General features: G+C 45.7%; 1 protein-coding gene across 22 annotated transcripts in view; it reads right to left on the bottom strand.

Annotated features, from left to right (window-relative positions):
- epb41l2 (erythrocyte membrane protein band 4.1 like 2) overlaps nucleotides 1-23,925 on the bottom strand; it is a 55,607-nt gene extending 31,682 nt beyond the window's left edge. For 6 of the 22 annotated variants that reach the window (XM_034287749.1, XM_034287755.1, XM_034287748.1 and 3 more), the window contains exons 1-3: nucleotides 12,786-12,928; nucleotides 9,262-9,839; nucleotides 8,246-8,479 (exon numbers count right to left, since the gene is read on the bottom strand). In XM_034287749.1, the coding sequence (XP_034143640.1) occupies nucleotides 8,246-8,479; nucleotides 9,262-9,825 (798 nt within the window). In that variant the 5' untranslated portion in view covers nucleotides 9,826-9,839; nucleotides 12,786-12,928. Of the gene's footprint in view, nucleotides 1-8,245; nucleotides 8,480-9,261; nucleotides 9,840-11,735; nucleotides 11,965-12,224; nucleotides 12,336-12,785; nucleotides 12,935-23,808 lie in introns of those variants that run through there. The other 16 variants (XM_034287740.1, XM_034287742.1, XM_034287741.1 and 13 more) reach the window with 9 other exon arrangements.
- Between the last annotated feature and the right edge of the window lie 1,748 nt (nucleotides 23,926-25,673).

The following is a 25,673-nucleotide window of genomic DNA, read 5'->3' on the forward strand; positions in this document are numbered from 1 at the left end:
AGACAATGACACGGCATTCTAGACTGAGGGGGATGGAGAGAGAAAAAAAAAAGAAGTCTGTGTCTTTGTGCCTCTCCTCTTCGGGAAGGTCGAGATATTTAAGGAATGCTTGGATCACCAGTCACTCCAGACACTGGCGAAGTCTCGTCTTCCCCCATTTCCCCCACTCCGACAATGGACAATGTCACATTGGAGAGTCTGCAGGAGAGACCGAGGGACGGGAGAGGGGAAGAGAAACGAGGCCACCGTCGACAACACAGCTGGGAGGGCTGCCACATCGGGGTGTGTCCCTGGGAGACACGATCTGGCAACAGGTGCATTCGGAGCTGTGTGTTTAAAGGTGTGGTCTTTGTTTGGTTTCAAATCCACCCAGCTACGGGTGACCTTGCGTCACCCACCGTGGCGCGGCCTCTGCGCTACATATTGACCAATCAGAACGGCTTGTGTGTTTTGTAAACAGATGGCCTAAGGGCAGGGTCAATGCTCAGCCCTGGTCCGACTCTCTCCCCTGCTACGAATAAAGCACTTTTAGTGCCGACTGGTTGGCGGTCATTAAGGACTGCTGGCATAGAGTGGAGTGGATTTGACCCATGTTCACTATTGATCCTGTGGGAGCCGTAGCTTTTCGACGCATTAAGCCGCGGAGCAGGGAGCGCTGTAAATAAAAGAAACATTAATAAACAATGACGGCGGGCCCATGAGGCGGGAGATTTCAAAGGTGCCCAATTAAAGCTTGGGTTTCAGTGTAATGAAATGAAACAGTCGGAGCTAGCCTGAGCAACGCGTCTGACAGGGACACAGCAGACTAGTCATGATCTGAATTACTGCCTCCTGCTGTGTGTCAGGTGATTCCTAATCAATGTCACCTGTACAGACTCACAAGGTCTCTTACAGCCTCTTCGAATCACAAAGACATTTGCCTGGACTACATTGACTTTGTGTTGAACTTAAACCCAAGGCCCATGGGGTTTTTGAGGGAGATGCTCCCTCAAGAGGGGTTGTCGTCACCAGGACAATGCCTAACGGAAAGAAACACGTGGTTATCTGGGCAAAAAAAAAGACAAGGTGGGGCAGATCATCCACTACGGCCCCCAATGAACTGAAGCCATCCGTCAGAGAGGCGGGGATCTGCTACGCTAGCTACCTAGCCTCATTAGGATTCTTCCATTGGCCCCCCCTGTTCCAAAGTGCAGGTCAATTAGATCAGTAGTTAGCATGCTAACAGAGGGCACTTCAGGACCACGGGCTTCGCCCTGTCAGCCAAAGCCCTGCATGCATGGATCAGACACCACCATAACAGTACTGTCTCGATTCTAATCAGATACAAGGCAGGGTCAAGTGTATTTGCTTTTCGCTTAAGGCTTTCTGGAACTGTTTGTGTGTACATTCTGCTTCACGTGTCAGTCACTCAGCAGACATGACAACAGTCACGTTATTACTCAATAGGGCAGCAATCAGCAAACCGAAACCGTAACAGAACCAAACGACACTTCCGCACTGTGGCAGGTCCAGTGACACACCCAACGGAACGAGCTCGCAGGCCAAGTTGAGATGGCTTTCAACTCGGAGCCCGACTGCAGCCCCACTGAAATTTGCGGGTTTAAATATTTAAAAAGGCCTTTGCTGTCTGCTAACGACTTAACAGTCGGAGCACATGCTAAAAAGTAAATATCTATAGAGTGAGTAGTTTGTTCAGATCCCATTAACAACCACACATTGTCTTTGGCCAAATATCTAGGCCTCTTTTGAACAGTTGGAAGTCTAAATACAAACCCCAACTGTTTTTGGTCATTTGGCTTCATGGGAGCATTCCTGATGGTCTGAATATTGTTCTGCCATCAGAGGGACATTAGGGCCAGGGTTTGGGTGAGGACCAGGGTGGGGGTGAGAGACAGGGTAGGGGCCAGGGTTTGGGTGAGGACCAGGGTGGGGGTGAGAGACAGGGTAGGGGCCAGGGTGGGGGTGAGAGACAGGGTGGGGGTGAGAGACAGGGTGGAGGTGAGGACCAGGGTGGGGGTGAGAGAGTGTAGGGGCCAGGGTGGGGTTGAGAGACAGGGTGGAGGTGAGGACCAGGGTGGGGGTGAGAGAGTGTAGGGGCCAGGGTGGGGTTGAGAGACAGGGTGGGGATGAGAGACAGGGTGGGGATGAGAGTCAGGGTGGGGGCCAGGGTTTGGGTGAGGACCAGGGTGGGGGGGAGAGACCAGGGTGGGGGGGAGAGACCAGGGTGGGGGCCAGGGTTTGGGTGAGGACCAGGGTGGGGGTGAGAGACAGGGTAGGGGCCAGGGTTTGGGTGAGGACCAGGGTGGGGGTGAGAGACAGGGTAGGGGCCAGGGTTTGGGTGAGGACCAGGGTGGGGATGAGAGACAGGGTGGGGGTGAGAGTCAGGGTGGGGGCCAGGGTTTGGGTGAGGACCAGGGTGGGGATGAGAGACAGGGTGGGGGTGAGAGTCAGGGTGGGGGCCAGGGTTTGGGTGAGGACCAGGGTGGGGATGAGAGACAGGGTGGGGGTGAGAGTCAGGGTGGGGGTGAGAGTCAGGGTTTGGGCCAGGGTTTGGGTGAGGACCAGGGTGGGGGTGAGAGACAGGGTGGGGATGAGAGACAGGGTGGGGATGAGAGACAGGGTGAGGACCAGGGTTTGGGTGAGGACCAGGGTGGGGGTGAGAGACAGGGTAGGGGCCAGGGTTTGGGTGAGGACCAGGGTGGGGATGAGAGACAGGGTGGGGGTGAGAGTCAGGGTGGGGGCCAGGGTTTGGGTGAGGACCAGGGTGGGGATGAGAGACAGGGTGGGGGTGAGAGTCAGGGTGGGGGTGAGAGTCAGGGTTTGGGCCAGGGTTTGGGTGAGGACCAGGGTGGGGGTGAGAGACAGGGTGGGGATGAGAGACAGGGTGGGGATGAGAGACAGGGTGAGGACCAGGGTTTGGGTGAGGACCAGGGTTTGGGTGAGGACCAGGGTTTGGGTGGGGGCCAGGGTTTGGGTGGGGGCCAGGGTTTGGGTGAGGCAGAGGGGAGGGTCCCGACTTGGAAGTCAACATTCCTGATATCCGGACAATTTTATCATCTCCCACAGGCATTCGGAGAATCAGCTAGAACCATTCCACCTCTTCTCTTCAACGCCACAAGAATCAGATCCCACCACTTTTTCAACACTATGAGAAACAATATTGCTAAAGGCCTACATATCGTGCTGGCAGGAACTTCTTTGGCTGTAATTCCAGCTTTAAATGCAGGGTAATTCCACAGTAAAGGAATTGTGCTGAGATGTTGTTTTCAGTTTATCTTAATTTATGCCCATAAAATAAATTGAAATCAAAGTTTAAAAACCATATAACTACACATCCATGTATTTTTTTTATTCTGAAAAATTATCTATATGTTTTCCACTAAAATATTGTTAAAGAACAACTCTAACATATTTAGGCTATCCCAACTTAAAAACACCCATGACTACATTCGTTAACCTAATTGGCATAAATTAACCCTCAAAAAGGTATCTATTAAAACCTTCCAGGCAGACACCAAACCAAATTTGTTTAACATGTTTTGGCTATCACAACGTATAATTCTTAAATGTACTATGACTATAACAAATGTGGGTGTAATTTGCACAATTAGCACTAATTAACACTAAAACAGTATCCCTTGAACCGTCCCAGCTAGTGACCAAAGTCGTAAACTTTTTTTTGAACGCAAATAAGCTGCCAATAAAACAGGCGGCTTTTCTAGTGACATTTCCTGTTCATATTTAAATACATTATTTTTAGAAATCTGGAACACTGGTCAATCCTCTCAGTTTATTTGTGCCAATACAACATACAGCCTCCAGCAGCAGAGAGCAAGTGTGTGTATGCACGTGTATTGAGGAGGCCGGTCTTTCTGCAGCCCCAGGGCTCTTGGCTGTTCCAGTGGATTAGTCTCAGACGTGTCTATGGGGACTAGGGCCCTAATGTGCACAGAGCTGCATGGATAAATAATGCAATAGGACTCTGCAGCCTGGCCCTGTACAGCCAGAGCAACAGCACTCCAGTATCATGTTGCTACACTGCCCAGCTGGCTGTGGTTCCCCTCCTCAAAAGACCCACACGCCATTACAGTGTTGACACAAAGAGATGTCACGTCACTCAAATTATCGCCAGGCACTCAGGAGCAACGACAAAGAGGATATCTACAGCAGCCCGGCTCAGACAGAGTGTGTGACAAGAGAGTCGTAGGGAACCGTGTCTCTATGACCACCTTAGTGGCTGGTCTCACCGAGGGGAGATGAATTCATAGGCCAGCGCTCTTTAGAGATCAATATTATTTTCCCCATTCAATGACATTACAGAAAAGGTTTATTGACGGTAGATCAATAAGATAGTGCCAGGAGATTGAAGGATTGAATAATCAGAGAGCGCCTAAGTCATTAACCTCTGGTCCAGCGCCCAATTGCCCGCCATGTACGTAACACAGACATAACGATCCGCCTCTTCACGGCCACCAGTGGATCCACCCGGCAGGCAGCAGCCCAGATCCCAGGAGAGAGGAGGTGCCCAGGAAACAGGAGGTAGCCAGGCTGCAGAGACACCTCCACGCCTCAGTGACTCCTAATGAGCCAGGGCCCCCCGGTCTAGCCTAGCCTCGCTGCTACCCAACACACCAGAGAGACTGGGCGTTGAGGTGTGAGTCAGAGAACCTGTAGGGGTGTTCCAGCGGGCACCAATCCACACTAATATCTGTCCAACCTAACAGCAGTGTCAAGATTTTTTCATTTAGATTATAACTTCCAATGGGAGACTTTTGAGAAGGTCTGTGAGCGTGACGCGGTCCTAGCATGCTACAATGAGGCTTATCATTGTTTTTTAAACTGGGCGTTAATGAGACGGCTTGCTTTGCCAGGTTCATCTCTGGAACGCTTTGTTGTTCCCGTTAATTTTGCCAACGCTTCCAGATAGGCTGCAGGAATTACATCTTGTTATAAATATGCCACTGTCTTCTGGCTGAATACTCCCCAACAATGGCATTTACTGATGCTTCAGCTTTTCTGAATCTACGAACAAAGCGGGCCCTGTCCAAACAGAGCTGTACACTGAGCAATTAGTGTTGGGCCCCATTCACAAACCAAACCTCCATCTCAAAATGCATGTTCAGCTGCACTGGGATCCACCACCAACTTTGAATCCCTCCGCAACCCTCCACATCCTCTGGCTAGTATGGGAAAATGACTACTGTACACATGAATACCCAATGAGACAGTAAAAAGCAATCACACCATAGACAGGAGCCTGGCAAGGTAGACTTCAGCAACCACAACCATCAAGCTTTAACTTTAACACGGAATTATGAATACAGACATTTCCTCAACCTGTATCCTACTAGAGGATCACTGGTCTGTAACTTACACAAAGACAACTGACTCACTGATTGACTTACGTAAGGTTATGAGCTTGCAGGCAGGGTTGGCTAGTTTGCCACGTGTCTGCATGGGGGGGGGGGGGGCAGCAGATGCCACAGGTTTAATCTGGAGAGTGCTCACGACCCCCCTCAAAGCTGCTAAGGACAGAGTGGGCTTCAAAGAACCAGACGGGAACCCCAGACAAGCCCCCGCCGCGCACCCTGCTTTTACACCAGCCAGGCCGGGGGAGGCAGTGGGAGGGGCCAGACCCCACCCCGACACCTCCTACACCCATCAGTTCCGGGGGGAAGGACTGGCCAACTCCCTAATTATCTCGTGGCCTGATTCTTTACCTACTTCCCTCAGTATGATTGTTTTTCCCATACTGGGCTGTCATGTGTAACTCCGGACATCAAGTCCTCTACCAAACTCACACTACGTCCTCCCAACCCCAGACACAGCTCAGTCCTACGTCCTCCCAACCCCAGACACAGCTCAGTCCTACGTCCTCCAAACCCCAGACAAGACACAGCTCAGTCCTACGTCCTCCCAACCCCAGACACAGTTCAGTCCTACGTCCTCCCAACCCCAGACAAGACACAGCTCAGTCCTACATCCTCCCAACCCCAGACAAGACACAGCTCAGTCCTACGTCCTCCCAACCCCAGACACAGTTCAGTCCTACGTCCTCCCAACCCCAGACAAGACACAGCTCAGTCCTACATCCTCCCAACCCCAGACAAGACACAGCTCAGTCCTACGTCCTCCCAACCCCAGACAAGACACAGCTCAGTCCTACATCCTCCCAACCCCAGACAAGACACAGCTCAGTCCTACGTCCTCCCAACCCCAGACAAGACACAGCTCAGTCCTACGTCCTCCCAACCCCAGACAAGACACAGCTCAGTCCTATGTCCTCCCAACCCCAGACATGACACAGTCCTCCGTCCTACCAGCAAATAAAAATAAACTTGAGAGCAGAAGGGATGAGGGGGAGTGAATTAGGAAATGGCACATCAAAGACCTGGATGTGGAATGTAGGCAAACACTAACTTACTAATCACAACAGTGACCTTCTGTCACGTAGGTCTGGAGTACCAATAACACATTATATCATCAAATAGAATTCAACCTGCCCAGACTGATTTGACATGCAGGCCAGGGCGGTATCGAGTTTACCAGAGAATCCCCATCCCGTTAACCTGTCCAGTACGACCAGCTACACCAAATCAGCCACGACAAGAGCCATGCGCTAAGCTTCACACCCTCCGTTCCCCCGGCCTTCCAGAGAACAACTGAATCTAATAAGTCCCAATGGAAACGATTACCTGGCTCAAGACCAGCAATGAAATAATCATAATGTAGTGCACTCTACAGATAAATCCACCCTAAATCCAGAATAAATCCGTTCATCCGGCTGAGACGTCGGCCAACCAAACACAGCATTAGCAATGTCACTTGTGTTGTCACGGTCCTTGACAGTAGCAGAGTCAGCTAAATGGTTCATCTGGTCTCCCGGTGCTGTGTGTCCTAGTTAGTCAAACCTCTGTGTTTACAGGTTGATGTCCTGTTGAGATCATCACTTGCAGCAGTAGCTGGCCCACAGCAGAACATCTACTGTATAAATAGCCTTGGACTCCACCAGCGGCAGGGGAGGAAATAACAAATGAGTTGACAATAAAGCCATTCAATCTATGCAACAGGATTACGTGTAATGGTCTCCTCCTCTTCCTGCACGAAACAACATTACCGTAATGGGGTTCATAAAATATGAAGACTGCTGTGCTGTTTACAGCTCAATATGAAGGGCTTGATTTTTCGACTGGTATTCAGACCGCGCTGATGTCCGGCACACATTTGTTGGCAATTATGACCTGTCAAAGTCAGCTCTCAGCAGTTTCCAAACTGTAGTGAAACGATTGGTATTTTACCTGTCATCTATCAGCTTGTTTGCAACTCATACCTGATGTGTTCCAAGTAGGGCTACAGGATTTTGATGAATTATTGAATCACGTTTATTTGGGCAAAAAATTGCAAATACGATTATGTATTTTTTTCAAATCCACACTTCTGATGAGTCACATCCAGCTGTGGCGCACACAGCCAATCTTCCCATGGAACCAGAGTAATGCAGGTTTGGTGCATGTAAATGTTGTAATTAGAAACAAACCTTTACCCCATTTTGGTTTATTCAAAACCAAAATACGCTCCCCACTTCTCAATGAAGGCAGTTTTTAAGTCCAGCCTAATGCAATTGCCAAGTAGCCTAGTCAGACAGTTGATTAAGGGTTTGGCTTGTGAGACCGCTTGGAAGTACATCTTAAATCACCAAAGCTTTATTAAAAGATCAACAGTGTATAGATCTGTTTTATCTAGGATATATTATACAAGCCAAGTTCCATTTTGGGCATGCATAAAACCCCCTACCCAGTTGGCAACAAGCCCTGCCCTCTAAATTAATATCACGCAAGGCAGAAATAGAGGAATTCTTCTCATATTTATCATGGCTCCTCCAGTAATTTCTGACATTTCATCCCTGAGCACATGTTTAAAGCATCAGTGTAGATATGGGATTTTATTAAAACATAGTACGAGTATAATTATAAAAAATATAAGAAAACCTTTTTAACATTCTACTGAAAACAGATATCTTATGCGGGCTGAACATAAGCTTCCGATTGACCTTGGGACTCTTCCAAATACACAGTATAGCAAACATCCACCCTCTGAACAACATCTCGCTGACTATTATCAACAATGTAAACCGTAACCAGAAACAACTCTTCTGTGGGGGGCTTGTCCGTAAACTGAATGTGAAACAGTGCTTGTTACCTCAGGAGTAGTGCTTAGGAAAACAGGAAATGCTAAAGAAACTCACCTCCACCTCGCAAGTGAACTGGCTTCCATCCAGCATGGTCACATGACACATCACCATCTTCACCTTCTTGGTCAGTTTCAGCGGCGACTTGATGAACGAATGCCCTCCCTCTGGCTTCTGGGTCTCTCCCTTGTCTTTCTCCTCTTGTCCTTCGTCTGCCTTTATGTTCTCCTCTTCTGTGGCACTGGCACTCTTCTCCTGTGATTCCTCTGCTGCTTTCTCCTCCTTAGCAGGCTAGGCAGAAAAAAAACAAGACGATCAGAGACAGATCAAAGCTTTCACATTTAAGCTGGCCATTTTTTCATCAACAGTGATTTGTAGAAGACTAGACTAGTTCTTTGTAGTACCGTCAATGCCTGTCATCACTCCTCTGTAAAGAGATACAGTATGAGCGTGGCTTCTACTGTGGAACACAGAACTTTCAACCAGCAGAACTCATGTTTTCCATTGGCTTAATCATTGCAGATGATGTCACTGGGTGGACCGAACTTAAAACGTAGAAAAGGACTGGGGTTCAGCTGGAGTATCAACAAGCACAACAAGGAGATGTTTCTCCAGCAGTCTAATAGCTAAAAGCGCTCCCAGCGTAAAATGATTTAATGAAAAATCTCTAGAAAGGACTAAGGAAAGAAACGTGCAACATTTCTATACAGTACGAGAGAGCTACAGTCTTGACTAGTATAGTATTTGAACAGACCTAGTTTCGAACCCATCATAATCCCTAGCCTCAGAGCTACAGAGTATTAACCTTGGCAGAGACATCTAGTCAAGTGAAATAAATGGCACCAATTGCTTGGCTTGTCCTACTGTAGTTGAATCCAGTCATGTGAAAGCAAGGTCAACTATGACCCACTACTGTCAGCAAGCCAGAGTCGAGAGGACCACCTTGATTAGCAGAGCTACTGTAAACCGCCATATGGGTGTCATCTCCCAGTCAATGATTGAATTGAACAACACAAGCAAAGGTGCGGGAGAAACAACCGGGGTTAGTGTAAATATGGCCAACATCCTCTTACCTGAGTGTCTGCACTGCCAGTCGAATGATTCTCCTCCTCTTTTTCCTCTGATGTCACTTCCTCTTTCGGTTCTGGCTCCGCCTCTCCGTTGACCTTCTCTTCTTTGACCTTTGGCTCGGCTGCAGCGGGTGATGATGTCTGCTCTGCCTCAGTCGTCTTTGCCTTCTCACCTTCTTCCTCCTTCACCTGGACCACACCTTCGTTCTCCTTTGTATCAGTCTGGCTCTCTTTGGGTCTCACCTGGCTCTGGGATTTCTGCTTCTTAAGCCATGGAGGGAGGAACCTGGAGATGCCTTTCTTCTCTGAGGCTGGTGGGGAGGCCGGGCTGCCCTCTCCTTCTTGTACTGTGACGTTGTCAGCAGGCTGGGTGTCCTCCTGGTTCTCCTGGATCTCCGCAGGCGCATCGGCTGAGTCTGGGCCCGGAGCAGGGCTCTCGCTGGCGGCCTCTTCGGCCTTGGCCTCGTCTGTCTGGTTCGTGACCGTTGGCTCAGGTGCTGTAGGCTGCTCCTCCGCCTTCTCCGGCTCTTTCTTCACCTCCGTCTCAGATCCCACCTCTGTTGTCATCGTCCCCAGTCACACTGCATACAGAGATACAGAGGAATACAGTCAAACCAAAAGAGGATACAGTTAAACCAAAAGTAACCAGGCTCAACACAGACAGTTATCAACTTTTTACTTGGACTATTATGGTCTTGACAAAATCCTCAGTCCCTGTCGCTGACAAGCGTACTCTTAATATTACACTGCAACCACAATATGAGCAATAAAAAACAGATGTAAAAAGAGGGAAAGTGTGGCCCAAATATCAGTGACAAGAAAGCAGCTTTTCACTACAGACTTAAACCCCCATAACAACAAGATTTAAGGCCAAAACGCTCAGGTTCACCACGCCCCACTATGTTTCACAGAGGAAGACACAGGTCAAAATCATGCTTTAATATTAGAGCTGAATGTTTGGATAGTGGTGTTACGAGTTTCCTGGAAAATACAAATCTCACAGATGAATAATTTTGGAAGCATCATGTTCCAGTAAGGAGGACATAATCTCTGAAATGAACTGGATAAGGTCCGCCTGGGAAGAACGATGACACAGGCAGTCACTATGGAGAGTTTTCCAATATATCAGATGACCTACTCTTACTAAATCTGTGGATAACCTTTCTAGTGATAATGCGATTATATTGAGTTACTTTTCTATATGAAAAGGGAAAATGGCCACACACACATGACTGGTCACCATTTCATGTTTTATTTTTTTTTTTTTTACAGCGGGTCATGAGAAACACCAGCTCTTACATCAGGGTTAAGGAAGGAGGCAGCAGATAAGACTCAATAGTATATTTCAAAATGTAGCCACGAAAAGGACATTCTACTATTATGCTATCAAAAACAAAAAGCGATGAAGGACACATTGGTAGGAAAATGTAAAAGAACAGACATGCTAGAAGATCTTCTTCAACAAAGATATCTGCTAGTGGTAAATAACATTACTGCAAAAACAAACTGGGCAACTGTATCAGAAATTGGGCAATGATATCATAGCCTGCATCTGGCCACAGGGGAGTCACCAGCTCAGACATTCAGTTGCATCATGGCCTGGCCACCCCAGCAGACTGCAGGAGAAATCCTGTGTCGCCAAATGTCCGCACATCATCGGAGTTTGTGAAACACTGCAACGTGTCAAAAACAATCCGGGTCCTTCTCTGCAAATACAAAATGGCCTCTCTCCGTGCCGACTACGGTCACATGCTCACCTAATGCCATCAGATATTTTCTTTTAAGAGGCTAATACCGTCACAGACAGAATCCAGCGGACCGGAAGTCGTCGCCTCAACTATTTTGAGCCTGTGCGCGAGTGTGTGCACGCTCTTCACCCCCAGCTAACGCGGATGTATTGACTGAAGGACTTGGCTCATCTCCCTTGGTACCAAAAACTTTACATCACTACATTCTGCTGACATTTAACTGATTATGCATAGAAAATCAAAGTACACAGATGTCTGGCAAAAACATTAACAAAGAAATATTCCCTCTTGATTACTCTGTGTGATTTCAGGTGGTCCAAGAACAGGCAAGAGCACTGAGACAGGCTATCTGATAACATTCATCTGGCCTTTCCCACAGAGGGCATTAAGCAGGTCCCAGTCACGCCTCAGTCTTGGCTTTCCCTGCGTATCTCGTACTACTCCCCAGCCAGGACATTCAAGGGCCCTCTTTCCCCACTCTCTCCCTTACTCACATTCCCACACTGGTACAAAATAGGACTCGCAAACTCTAACATAGGCCAACAGAACCAGGACAAAGACATCTCCAACCTGGCTCAAAACTGCATGTGGGTGGACAAACAATGTAAAATGTTCCCGTATTATCCAACTAGCTTGAAGGGAGCCCTTTAACCTCCCATGGCCTTCCAAAACGGATCAAATGAAATGTTTACGGCATATCTAATGTAACTTGTCGAAACCATCTGTTACCTCTTAAACTGGTATCGACTGCATACAGAAAAGAGCCCGTCTAGCCCTACAGAAAACCCTGGGAGCTGAGGAAAATTGTTAGCCTGGGTCTGTTCATTCCTTGATCAGCTTCTTCAAAACAGGTGTGCAGCCGCAGTGCAACAGAGCTTGTAGGTGTCCTAAAGGTGTTGGAGCCTCTTCCTTCAGACGCGGCGCCTCGGCGTGCTGCTGTGCTGTGAGGCAGGCGGGCTGGCTGGGGACCGTTTTGCTTGCTGTCTGCACTCCACAAGGCATAGCGGAACGGGGAATGCACCGGCTTCAAAAGCCCCCCCACCCCCCCAAGCCAAGACTCAACCCTCCACCCCACCCCACCCCACCACTGCCCCCTCCAATAAAAACAACACGCACACTTGCCCCAAACAGAGGTCAGCGAATGCTACACTAAAAAGGATGCCATAGCAACCACTGCTGCACAGATGCAGTTCTGTTTTATCTACATTCACAGGTTACCTATTTGGATGTAGCAAAGAGCGCCGTCTCCGTATGTCAGAACACTGAATTAAAATGCCCTCTCCTCCCTCTGTGAGAACACCACCTGCTTATGGATCCCTGGCCGCACGCACAGACAGGGTCACCCACAGAGTACCTGAATGCAACGGAAAAGTCGCATCTCATAATAACACTCAACGAATCACAGTGACGCGCCTGGGAAAGCAAGGATGTCATGGCAACAACAAAGACTATGCCCCTCACTGATTGGTCCAACCACAATACATTCATTGACTAGTGGAAGTCAATTGGTACGCGTTTCAAATTCCAAAGTAGAATATTCTGTTCATCACCAAATCAAGTTAATCTTATGATGGGTTCCAGGAATGATTGCTCCCTTTGTATGCCGCTAAACTCAAATCAGCTGACCTCACTTAGCGTCAAAGTGAACGGCAGATAAACGGACTACTGAGGCAGCCACAGCAGTGCCAGAGAGGTAGCCAAAGTACACCGCAGAAAGCTTGAGAGCAGCACTGATGCCAGACTCGGGGGGGTGGAATCGATTTCTGAGCAGCAACTTACCGAGATGTCCCCCTCACTGACAGCTGACACAGACCTGTCCCTTTCCTGTCACCTTCCTGTGCTCGGTTCCGGCTGATCAGCGTCCTCCCGTTCTGCACGTTGTCATTACCGCTCTCAGCACCAAACTCAGGGTGACAGCCAGACACAGAGAGGAGGAGGGCACGAGAACGAGAGGCTGGCAAACGTGTCTGGGAGAGAGAGCGCGGAGGAGGGCCAAGGCAGACCCCACCCCAGTGTTTCACGGGAGGGGGCTGTTAATGGCCTCTCGCGGGCACTTTCCCCGTCTCTCTCCACTCAAAAATCACAATGGTCAGATTCTCCACGGATTACCGGCGCAATGCGTTCATTCCTCCTCGCAAATAATAAAAAAATAATAATAATGGAATAAATAGATTGCAGGGACGTTTTCCAGTACGGCGTGTAGAATGTACAATTGACAGGGTGCTGATGGTAATTCCCATGGCGTTACCCGAAGCGTTCAACAGTCTCAAACCAGATCTCCACAACAGCACATGGCCAAGCACACACACATTACTATGCATACCTGCCTTGGCCATAAATACTGGATTTTAAAGAACTCAAACAAGCTTGTCCTTCAAGGGTCAGGTTGGACACACCCTTCCAGACAGCAGTCCGGAGGTTGGCCTATTCTCAGCTACTCACATTGTCATTGTAACGCTTCAAAACACCATGCTAAATCTGTATCCCAGTATTAGTGCCATCCCCACACATTGGGAGACAGGTGAGAGGGCTCCAGTCATGCCTCTGTAAACGGATGGGGTATCTGTGTGTGTGTGAAAGGCGTGTTTCAGACGCGGTACCCCAGAGAATGACGCAAGGAGCCTCAGTGCATGACTGAGGGGCGGGCCCTCTGAACAAAAGGCCGTGGCCCACACTGTGCGCCCTGTGAGGAAGTCCTTAAGAGAGATCAAAGCCGCGTGTCCGTTTGACGGGCGGGATAACAAGGTGACTGATGGGAAGACACGGTACCATCACTGGAGGGATCCTCACCAAAGGATTAAACTATTAGTGGAACGCCCAGACGCCCCAAAGAGTGTATAGCTAGCAGACAAAGGGGTTGACAGCCCGGGTCTCAAGGCCCAAAATCTGCATTTTCTCTTCCATCTTGACTCTCATGGCAACTGTGTCAAAGCATATTATAAGGCTAACTTACTTCCATCAAACAGCCACAGGGCATAACAGGCACATCATTTAATCCATAAATTGAAAACAGGTAATTTGAAAAAGGATATTCCGCCTCTTTCAGAACACCTGGGCCTACTATCAGATGATAGAAAAACTGTTTAATTCATTAGAATTAAACCAACCAGCCAGAGACCACAGACAAGCATATGAGACGTGAATTATTTTACATAGGCCTAGATTACATTTCAAGTTATTTGGCATGTGCCGAGAAACAAGCAGAGAGAATGTTCAAGGCTTTAAATGATGGATATGCACACTTTTTAGTGACCAGATGTCGACAAGTTTGTTTAGGGATTCTGATTACCATAAAGTATTTAATCACATAGTGTTACCATTATAGCAACAACAACAGTTATCTGACTTAGGTCAATCTGAAATTACTTGGCAGAAGCTTACGAAGCAAACATTCGACCCCAGTTTTGACTTCATCAATCAAAATCCAATTAAAAACTACTGCACTGGGACTTCAAATGGGTTGAATGGCATTTTCTGAAGAACACTGCTGAAACCAAACTTAATGTCGGCTATTCCATTTGGAATTTGAAAGAGTTGCTAGAGTGACGCGAAGTTCTCGGTTGCGTCTACAGCTCATCCTGCTACATTGGCAGAAACCTTAAGGGTGAGAAGCAGCACTGCCAGCCCAAAAACCAGTTTCAATGGACTGCCTTACACTCATCAACAGAAATAGCTCTAATTAAATGATTTTGATATGAAACGAGAAAATCTTGTAATGCAACAACAATTTTCCCCTGGAGGTTAATTCAATAAAAATGTAATATACAAAAAATAAAATAAACACTTAACAAAATTCTCCAAGAACTAACACATGCTCAGTAATTGTCTATCATGGCCAGTAGCTTCATCCGATGCGATGCAACCCGTTACTGAGCTTCAGTACGTTCTAGAATCTCAATTCCCATTCGAAGGTCAACATCCTGTTAGCACAGTAATCTCCTTTGTGACTTCCTGAATTCCTCCAACAGTAGACACGCATTGCCCGGGACAGTGACTGAGTGACCTCTACAGTGACCAGGTGAGTGTGTGTCCACAGACAGAGGGATCGATCGCCGTCAGCCGTTGGTAGGCCACTCGACCAACAGGCCTTAAAGGACCCCCTCATGTACACTGACCACAGGCTGACCTCCGCCACTTGTTTCCAGAGCTGGTGAAGAAGCATCAGTTGACTGCCCCGTGTGTGGCTGGAGTTAAACTGAAAGCAATTTAGGTCATACGACTGTTGGGAATTAGACATAGTTAGTGCAGGCCCCTGGACCGACTATCTATTTAAAGACACTTTGTCTTGCATGAATGCTCTGAATGAAAACCAGAAGGCAACACTTTCAAGCCACCGTTCCCTATTGCAAAGTCCATCAACAGTCAAGGAGGTGTGGTTGTTTACAGCCATCCAGAAGGGCTATAAACAACTCTGGAAACAAGAGGACGAGGCAGTAAATATCGGACCTAAAGGGAATGTGCATCAAATGTGCCGTATAGCCTAGTCTCTGCGATGTTTTTGGTTTCGTGACTTGCATGGGAAAGCAGTTTCTACCAAGGTGGGATGTTTTTTCATCTCTGTCATGTCACTGCGCTGAGACAACACTGGCCACTGGGTCAACGACACAGTCTACACCCAGTCGAACAGCTTTGGCTAAGGACGCTTAGTAACAACACGTCCAGTCAGATAGACAGGCCCAGCAGACAGTGGTGCGTGCAGTATTCATGAGCTACAGCCGCCGTGTTCAAGGCAACACGCCACGGGTGTAATGAAAAGAAACTCCAAAGTGTGACTTGATAACGCGGATGTCAAGACAGACTTAGGCTTCAGCACTGCGTAAGTAAAAATGTTCCTCTCATCCCCAGTCTTTCTCCATCCCAGAGATAATGACAAGCTGCTGGCTGGAGCAGGGCAGCGTTGTGCTGTGGCTGTGGGGCATGGATCCAGAATCAGAGCAGGTCACTGGACCACAGTGACAAGGTGAACTACATAAATCCAGAAACACGGTGCAGGTGACTGGACAGCTTCTGAAAAAGGTTCCCTTCCTTTAGGGGGCTGTTCACCTGCTGCTGTTGGATTCCTACTCAAACTCCGACATGGCCACATTGGGAACACATCACCACGATGACACTGGGGTGATTGTATCAGCACACTTCCTGGCTTCTTGTTTTCAGTTCAACCCCTCAAGCATTTGGTTTCTGTGTCTCGGTCGTTGCACACTTTTGGTTTGATCATAGATACTTCTATTGCACAGACATCAGTCCAGAGATCCTATGGTCCAGAGTGACAGCTTCAACCACGCCCTGTTTTAGCCCCAGCTTTAACCACGCCCTGTTTTAGCCCCAGCTTTAACCACGCCCCGTTTTAGCCCCAGTTTAACCTGAGCCCCAGCCAGGGATTTCGTCAGCCTGCTCACAGAACCCACAGCCAACACACTCCGGAAGGACAGCAAAATAAATGTATGTCCCAAAAAGCTTAAACGTTTTGGGGAAGAGATCATGAAGACAACCAGTTTTCAAATATTTGCCCTAATATCATAGTTGTTTTGTAAACCGACAAAGATGCAACCAAAAGATTTTGGCTAAAATTCCAATAAAACATTAGAATTCTACATTGGTAGCTGTAAAGGTAAGGCACAGTAATAAAACAATCCAATGCAGAATCACACCTGTTTAATCCAGACAGCTGTGGAGTCTGGGGGAGATGTTTTTGTGGATTAGTGGGGACTGACTTGAGGACGGATGATGTCATGGCTGATAGTCACTGGAGAGGACCTCTTAAGAAAACACATCTGGGTTCTAGAGCGCTGACAACATTCCGCCCAGGACACCCACCCAGCAACAATAGACTGGAGCCAGAGGTTCTGATCCAACTCTGGGCTGGACCCTGAATATGTCAGCCCCCAGAAGCAAAGGAAACTCAGCATGATGAAGTAGCTGGGCAGGGACCGACTGGGAATGATCAAATCTTCCCTTTACAGAACGCTGACCAAACCCGTACAGAGAACCCCTTACATTCAGCATGATGGGAGAGCAGACTCACGCTGAAACAATTAGAAAATCTATTTGTTTTCCGGTAGGTTTAAACATAGCCCCGGGACATCCTTTAGCACTAGGGCTACATGACTCGAACACCAACAAACATGGTCTTCAGAGTGGCTTACGGTACAGTTACCTGAAAGGGTCATCGGTAAAATGTGTCATGGCAGCACAATCACCTGATAATAACAAAGCCATCCATCTGCCGCACCCAGAGACCACACTTTTTTGGTGTCAGAATACTCAATATTCACTCCTTTCACATTAAATCGAGGATTACAGGATTACATAAAAACACATTTTTAAACCCTGATTTGTTTTGCACTGTAAGCCAGCTCTGTGACATCACGATTTTGTGGCCATCTACAACACTGACCTAACAATAAAGATACCAAATGCTGGGTGAGACACTAATTCAAATGGCACCCATCTGACTGCATAGTGAATATGTAAGAAGACAGACTTTGCATTTAATAAATGAATAAACAAAAAACAAGGCTGTTGCACTTTGGGGCAGAGGCCCCCGAGGACAAGCGCCGCCCTGTTCCAGCCCATAGATAGCCCATGTATCCACGGCTGAGTGACGGGCAAATAAAGATGTAGGCTATACCATAACCCTTTCCTGCCATTGACCGGACAGAATTGTCATAATGGAGACACACTCAGAGCGCCGTTTAAACAGCAATAGAGCCTGACAGCTCACCAGAACACCACTCCTTCCTCCTGCATTCATTCTGAATGGTTGAGTGTTCCAAAACCGAATAATACAAAGAGTCATAACTGCCCATTGTCCCTCTCTAAGCTCCCTCATTCATCTCCCGTTAGTGCAGTGAGGCACGGAGATAGGTCCTCCCAAGAGGTCACATGGTTGCCCACGTGGGGACCATCTCTGCACAGGAGCACAGGGGGTTCCCATGGAAACACACCACAGGAATGACTTTGGCATTATTAATTTGAGAGCTAAAATGAAAAACATACCGTTCTTTAAAACAGGGTTAAAGTTAGGGAATCAAGGACAAAGTTGGAAATACTGGCCTAGGTTTTAAATGGTTTACAAACGTTTTATTATTTGGCACATATCAGGCAATATCGGTAGCTATGGCTATGAAATCTGGTTTACAAATGGCTTTCTTATCCACTAGATGGTGAGCCTAAAGCAGTAATGATATGCATCTTTCAATTAAGTGTTAAGTCTTGTTCGCATTATATGATATTATAAACTCATTACTAGCGGTCCTTGACAAGTCATGGCTGTTTTTTTTGGTAAAACAACTTCATGTGAGAGCAGAGATGACATTAGCAGGGAAGCAGCCTGTTCTGCCTGGCCAGCTCTGTCTTGGTGATAGTTAGGGGTCATGTTTATTTTCCAAGAGAAGGAGCCATTTGCACCTCCTGCAATCTGCACCAAACAGCCTAGTGACCTTTGCCACTGCAGAGCAGGCTGGGGGCAACAGGAAGTCTGACGTGGTGACACACTCCATCCTTCCCAGTCAACGCGGCCATTTCCTCAGTCTCTTCTGTATCTCTCCCTCCCCAGCAGAACACAAGGTCCTTTTGTCTCACTGAAGGCTTTGGAAACCAGAATGAAGCATTTCACAAAGAACATCCTCAACTAGTGTATGATGTACTTTGATTCTTTCATCAACTCCAAACATACCAAACAAGGGTTGTGTGAAACCCCAAGCTGGGTTCACTGTTTGAGGGATGTTCTTTTGAGCTCAAATTTCCACACTACACACACACTGAAATCCTTCAGTGGCTTAATCAAGCTGCTTAGACAAATCAATCCAGCTCAATACCTTGGTTAATGAGAGCAGTCAAGCACTTCCTTCTATTTCTCTTTAGCCGAGGGGCTGAGAAGGAGAGCTGTCCAAAAGATATGCTAAGGGGGTATAGCCTCCTCGGTTTACATAAAGCCATCACCTAATAGCGGATTAAAGACCTTGAGGATTCCTCCGTTTGGCACAGACAGCTTGTAGTGGAGGAATAAACAACAAGGGGCTGTGAACGCAGCTCCAATTAGTATTCCATGGCGGGGATAGCCACTTTTTAGACAGCCAGAAGCGACCCTCGGGAGGAAATGGCTTTTTGCACTTATCACTCGCATCGACATACGGAGTTGGAAATCAGTGGGATCGGACGTTTTCCTGATGGAAAAAGTATGATCCGACCGAGCCCGTTCCCATGATCCTCCAGTGGTGCTGTCCCCAGTCAGCAGACTTGAGGGGCTGCACTCCCCGGCATTTTGTTTATACAGCTTGGGGTTTTATCACTGCTCCACCACCACCCTATGGGAAACCCAGCAGCAGATCCTGACATGTAAACTACATTGGGACATGAAAAAGACAGTGCTATTGGGAGTAAACATCTGAGCCTCTGTCTCCACTATTTGTGCAAGCTGCATTTCACCAAAGTGGGCCCTATCTTTGAAACCGACAACAAATACATTACGACAGACAGATGTGCTTAAGCTGGCGCTGGGAATTGCCCGGGACCTTACGATATGATATTATCACCATACTGAGGTGCGGATATGAACACAGATTCGCACGATTAAATACGCACTGTGATTGTATTGCAATTCTATATTCCAAACATTGTGCTCACCATACAAATACGTTAAAGGGACTTGACAGTGACATGAGAACATTTGTTTGGTTCAGTCCAAGGAGGTGCTATAAAAGCTTCTTCTACTATGCAAGAGAAAGAAAATCCCTCACCATACGGTAAAAGTCTGTACAGCCACACAGCATTAAAGCCAACAATTGGAACACAATGTCCCAGGGGTGTATTACATTTGAAAAGAATGTAACTTTCTTTTTTCTAAAACAAATTTGCCTAAATTCCAAGACAAGAATAATTTAATCCAAATTAGCTCTGTACTTTTTTGACATGGAAAATGCTGCAAAATTGGACTCCTGCAGATAATCTCTTTTTAACTATGTTTGGGAGAGAGCCAAGCCACAAGCACTCAAAGGGCAACATTTATTTGATTTTTTTCATAGCAGGACACTTGTTGGTGGATGGCAGACTCCCACTTTCCTCAGTAATGAGCAGAACACTGTATTTATTGTGCCATTCAAGGGGCTGATTTCTTATCACAGAAGCTGCGCTATAAAGGCATGGTGGCTTAGCCTACTACTCAAGCAAGTAATTTCTGGTCACGGTTGACTTTTGTTTAGTTCTATCAATAAAGCCAGCTTGTTGCAGTTCACTTGAGAGAATTGCCTGGCACTTTGAAGGCAACGGAATCAAAAGCGTTGTGTTGAAATGGAAAAAACGTTTGATATAAAACGACACAAATTAACAGAGTAGGTGGTCCACTGAGTTAGTGAGTATTACTTGTTGAGTGATTCCATAGGAGCCTAAACCGTTGTGACAATCTCTGGAAAAACAGTGACAGGATGCTGGGAACACAGGACTCAACGCGGGATGTTCCCATAACCCTTCCGAATGGTTAAGCAATCTCTCTCACAGTGTGCACCAGATTTAGGAGAGGGCAATCTAGAGAGGGGTCTGTTCCAACAGGAAGCTCACCACAAGACAGAATGGTGGAGTAACTCCCCACCATACCTACATCCAATAACAATCTGAGCTACATACTCGTAGTGACAGTACGACGTTGACATTTGGGAGTTCCGGTATTTCTTCCTCTTTTGCAACAATTTAAAATTGGCATATCAGTTTTTGATCTGACAGCTGGCAGTGGTAGCAATCTGAAGAATTTTAATAGTCAGCAAGACCACTTGACAGCCTTTTCAACTGGGCTTTCTGAGAACACAGGTTCACGGTGAAGGCTATATTTACCCTCCAACAATCATAAGTCCAACCACCACGAACACGATGGGCAGTGGGAAATGAAGAGGATTACAGACATCATTCAATCTATGGTATACCCAGAAAGATGAAATCTTGGAGGGGATAAACGAGGAATGAGAACCATGCCACCCCATATCTTGTTGTTACTTGAAAGAGCTAACTTGAGCTAATGCCTGAAGTGCATGAGTAGGTAGGTTGCAGTTTTTCCCGCTCATGCTCTCATATGGTAGTCAGATCTGTTGCCTTCAGTGTCTTTAACTTCATAAAGCTAATGGAAAATGAGTTAAGCTTGAACAATAGTCTAGCGCTAAATCCCTTACAGTATAATCACAGTTTAACATTCTATGAACTCAAAAATTTTCATAGATGGCTAGCTGACTATGGGTTCAACAGACCTCCAAGACAGCTCTGGCCAGGAGCTAGATAACATTAAGCTGTGCTTGAGATATGTTTTCCTATACATAAATTTTTTTATATCAGAAGGAACCCAAATGACCTACAAACCCCAGGATTAATCGCTCTCTTATTTAATAATGGAGCGAGCTGCAGATCTTGTTCAACTGTGTGCCAAAGGAACATGGCATTCTTTTTAAAAGTGGCTTCGCATTGGCCTAATAAAGCTTAATAAATTTCAATAGCTACCGGTTCAACAATTCAACCAGGCTACCCACTTACATACAATAGGTTAACTACAAAAGCTACTGCACTTTGTGACAAAGCACTGCAGCTTCACACAATGACTCAGTGTCCAATGAACTGCCATGCTAACCACTGTCTGCAATAATGAGATAAGCAACCCCCAAATAATTAACCATGTCTCATTAGAATGTCTGAACCAACTAGCTACACAATGAGGCACTGTGTTCACTTTCATCTCCAACAAGTGAGCTTCCAAGTTATTTGCATTCTATTTACCGATGAGTCATCAAGGACGACTTAGCAAGGCATCTATTCTTATGAACATCAAGAGGGTATGAACATTTCTAAATGACGTTTAGAAAAAATGCTCAGTGGCAAAATAGGGCACCATTTAGCGTTCGGGAGACTCCTCTGGCAAACAAACCCAGGGCTCCGGAAGAAGACACATCAACATGCATGGATGGACAGCACACTTCATGACAGATTACCTGTAGTCTGGATTGTTTGTATTTTCATTGTCTTATCTGTTTTACTCAGATAGAATGTCACTGCGTCTGCAGTCCAGAATTAGTTCTCAACTGATAAATCCAGTTTAATAATCGCAAAATAAAATAACTAAATACTGCAATGATATCATTGTTTTCTGAGCACAAAATAACTTATTCAACCTGAGACAACTGTATGCTTCTACTTTTACAGCTTAAAACACAATGCATTCCTTTCAAGACCGTTAAAGCAATTTCTTTAATGCAGGAGGTGATAGCGGAAAATGTAATTACTAAGTTAGGAGAGGGCGTGGCTACGACGATGCTTTTTGAGGTTTTATTTACACTTGGCTCTCTTCCAATGCAGCTTGTCTTGCCATTTAGCAGTCTAGAATTGAGGAGTCCCTTCAAGCTTATGGGAAGCCATCTGTCGTTACGTGATTGCATCCTATGGATTTGGTTGGAAGTGTCACACAGATGTAACAGAGACCAGAGAGGCTGAGGGTGGGAGAGGCAGGGAAATAATACTGAAGACAAGGAGACAAGATGGAAGAAACAGGGTAATGACACAGTTACAAAGACACCAGAAATGGATGGAGATAGAGAAGGTCAAAGAATATCAACAACAGTAACAACTAAAGATGAAATAAACATGTAATATGAATATGCACATGACTTTAGTTGTCATCCATCCTACAGCAAGATGGCGCCTTGGCATTGGGAGGGTGGTTCTCGCAGTATAACAATGTAACAAAGTTCATGGACTCCTTGTTTACTAACTTGACAAAACGTTTTAAAACTTTGAAAACTTTAACGTAAGCTAACGTTTTCCGTCGCGTGCTGAATCCACGTAGGTGCAGTGGCGCTAGCTGCACGTGTCGTTTCTCCAAGTATGTCTACGCTCGAAAGCTGCCATCAAATTATTAGCGATTTAGAGAACGCAAAGTTATGGATATAACACCCATATTCATTACCAAGTCTAATACTGAAAACGTAACGATTGGCAATCAAGAATTCTTGATTAATCCATTCTCGGTGAACTGTGCAGTATCCGCTCGTGTTGCTGCTAGCACTGGCATGCTATCCTTAATTTAGTAATGTACTATAATAATTTGCTCTGCCGAATTTACCCTAGCTAGCAAATCTAGTTAGACATACCAAAAAGCACATAATGTTAGCCATCTGACTAGTCAGGAAAGTCGACAACTAGCTAAGTTAGCTAAATAAACTAACAGGATCTTCCAAATGAAAGGTAACGCTATAACGGGACAGTACAACAGTGTTTAACATTAACTACTGTACACCTCATGCTTATACGAGATGATTAAGGATTACTACAGTACATGCTTATATAAGGCATGCATGCTGCACAAAGATAATCTGATTTACTGAGCAAGCCAGCTGTCTTTTTGTACATTTTGGGTGGCATTTGGGAGAAACAAATAGTGAATGAAATGGATTAGAAAAGTCATTTTAATCAGCTATACCAACCAGGTAGCTAACGTTACATCTGGCTAAAACTTGGGTAATTCATAAACCGATCCTGCCAGTTTACATACGCGCAAATAACCGGACACGGGAACAAGGGACAGATGGAGATGCTCCAACATTGACCATAAATATTGGCTTTAACTGCCTGTATGCTTGTAGCGTAACGTTACCTTTTAACGAACTACCAAGCGATTAAACATTTGAATATCCACGTGAATGTACACCATTGCTCTGCAACATTATTCAACGTTGGCTGGCTACAAGTAGCGTTTACGAGCACTGATTTGTTTACCTCACATTTATCAATGAATCTATCAATTATTTAAGCAAATGACACAACACCGACTTACCTAATGCAGTTCCGATGAGATAAGAAAAACTTTTTAACGTGGTCTCGTGACAATGTGCTCTAGAGTCAACCTCCTAAAATCACAAATTGAAATTCCCAGATCAAATCTGCCTGGAGAAAAAAAGCCAACTCAGTCGATCGTACGCTAGCTCCGCCCAGTACAAACAAAAACACGTGCTTCTAAAATATCATTGGTTTAGCGAATGTACAGGTATTAGACAATGCAAAGTGATTGGTTCCTTAACAGTCTGTACATGTTGTCGTCTTTTTTGGCCTACAATTATGTGCTGTGTAGAAGTGTTCCGCGTGGTGAAGTGGCTCCCACTACTGAAAATATCTTGAAATTGCAATGTTTACAATAGTATAAATGATGTTACCGTGATATAAGGCTGATATGTTTCTTTTCTGTTTCAGAAACAACACATTATCATTTTGTCAAAATAAGACTTAACTTTTTTTAACTAACCTAATTTAGTATCACAGACAAACTCAACAGCTGAATTAGACAAGTATATATCAACAGCTTTACTTGGAAAAAACTGCAATCGCAATAACCATTAGCACTTTCTGTCAGATATACATTACAGAGCAGATATTCTGTTTTGGCCACTGGGGATCAGTAGATGCTTTAAGCCTAGGTGATTCATTATTTCATCTTTGTAATAATTTGTATTAACTGCTTTTGTGCGTTCCACGGTCACGTTTGAAGTTTAAAGAAGATCGTGCCTTTTCTGTTGCAGCTCCAAAGTTGTGGAACAGCCTACCTTTATATGTTAGGTCCTCTACTAGTAACAACGTTTTTAAATCCCACCTTAAGACCTTTCTTTTTTCTTTAGCATTTGAGTCTGCAAATGGGTAGGAAGTTCTGTTTATGTTTGTCATGTCCTATAAATATGTTTAGTTGGCTATATGTTTTGACTGTACAGCACTTTGGTCGACATAAGTTGTTTTTAAATGTGCTTTATAAATACATTTGACTTTGACTTAGTAGTGTAATGGGTCAATGTCCCTTTCTTTGTTTAGAACCATGTTAAGATATGCTAACGGGATTGGATAACAATTCAAATAAGAGTAATGCTAATGTAAAATTGGATTTAATGCAATTATTGATACATTGAACACAAGCCCTGTCTTTCTTCTCACAGCTAAGTAAAAGTAACAACCAACTCACCATTAGAAGATGAACATAATCCCAGTCAAGAGGCAGATCCATGGATACATCCCAAGCAATTCAGATGCAAAACAAGAGCAAAAAGAGAATTAAGCCTATCTTGGATTCAACTAAAAATGTTATTGTATTCATGGCTTGTGCAAGATCAATCCCTGGACCATAAAACCTGTAGAAAAGAAGAAATTATGTACCTAAATAGTTTGGTTCTCTTTTAGTCACAAATGATCAATCACAGATAACAGACACCGAAGTCGATTAGCACATGTAACTGATACTACCAAGGAATCAAACTGTCCTGTCTTAACCACCCAGGGATGTTGCTTCTAGTCAAATCTAAGAACATGGTGGCTGTGCAGATGTCCCCCAAGGGATTAGTTTCAAGAATTATCACAATCCACCATCTGGCACGTAGGTATCAAATAGAAACCTAAAACAAGTCCATTCAAATATACCCTGAATGCTTTGCTCTTGGATTGCAAAGAGATTGCCCTAGGTTTAAAATGTCACCTGTAGTACATGAGTTATGTCAGGTTCGTATTGGAAGAGGCAAAATCCACTGGGATGAAAATAGATCTAGGTCTGCTTACCAATAAGGAGGGCTGGTGTCCAAAGCAACAGTGGATTAAGAGGAAGAAAGAAGTACTTGGAGCAGGCACTGTCACACATAAATCCTCTTGATGCTAATTTAGGAATGA

This window comes from Esox lucius, chromosome 18 (genome assembly GCF_011004845.1).
Source record: "Esox lucius isolate fEsoLuc1 chromosome 18, fEsoLuc1.pri, whole genome shotgun sequence".
Lineage (NCBI taxonomy): Eukaryota > Metazoa > Chordata > Actinopteri > Esociformes > Esocidae > Esox > Esox lucius.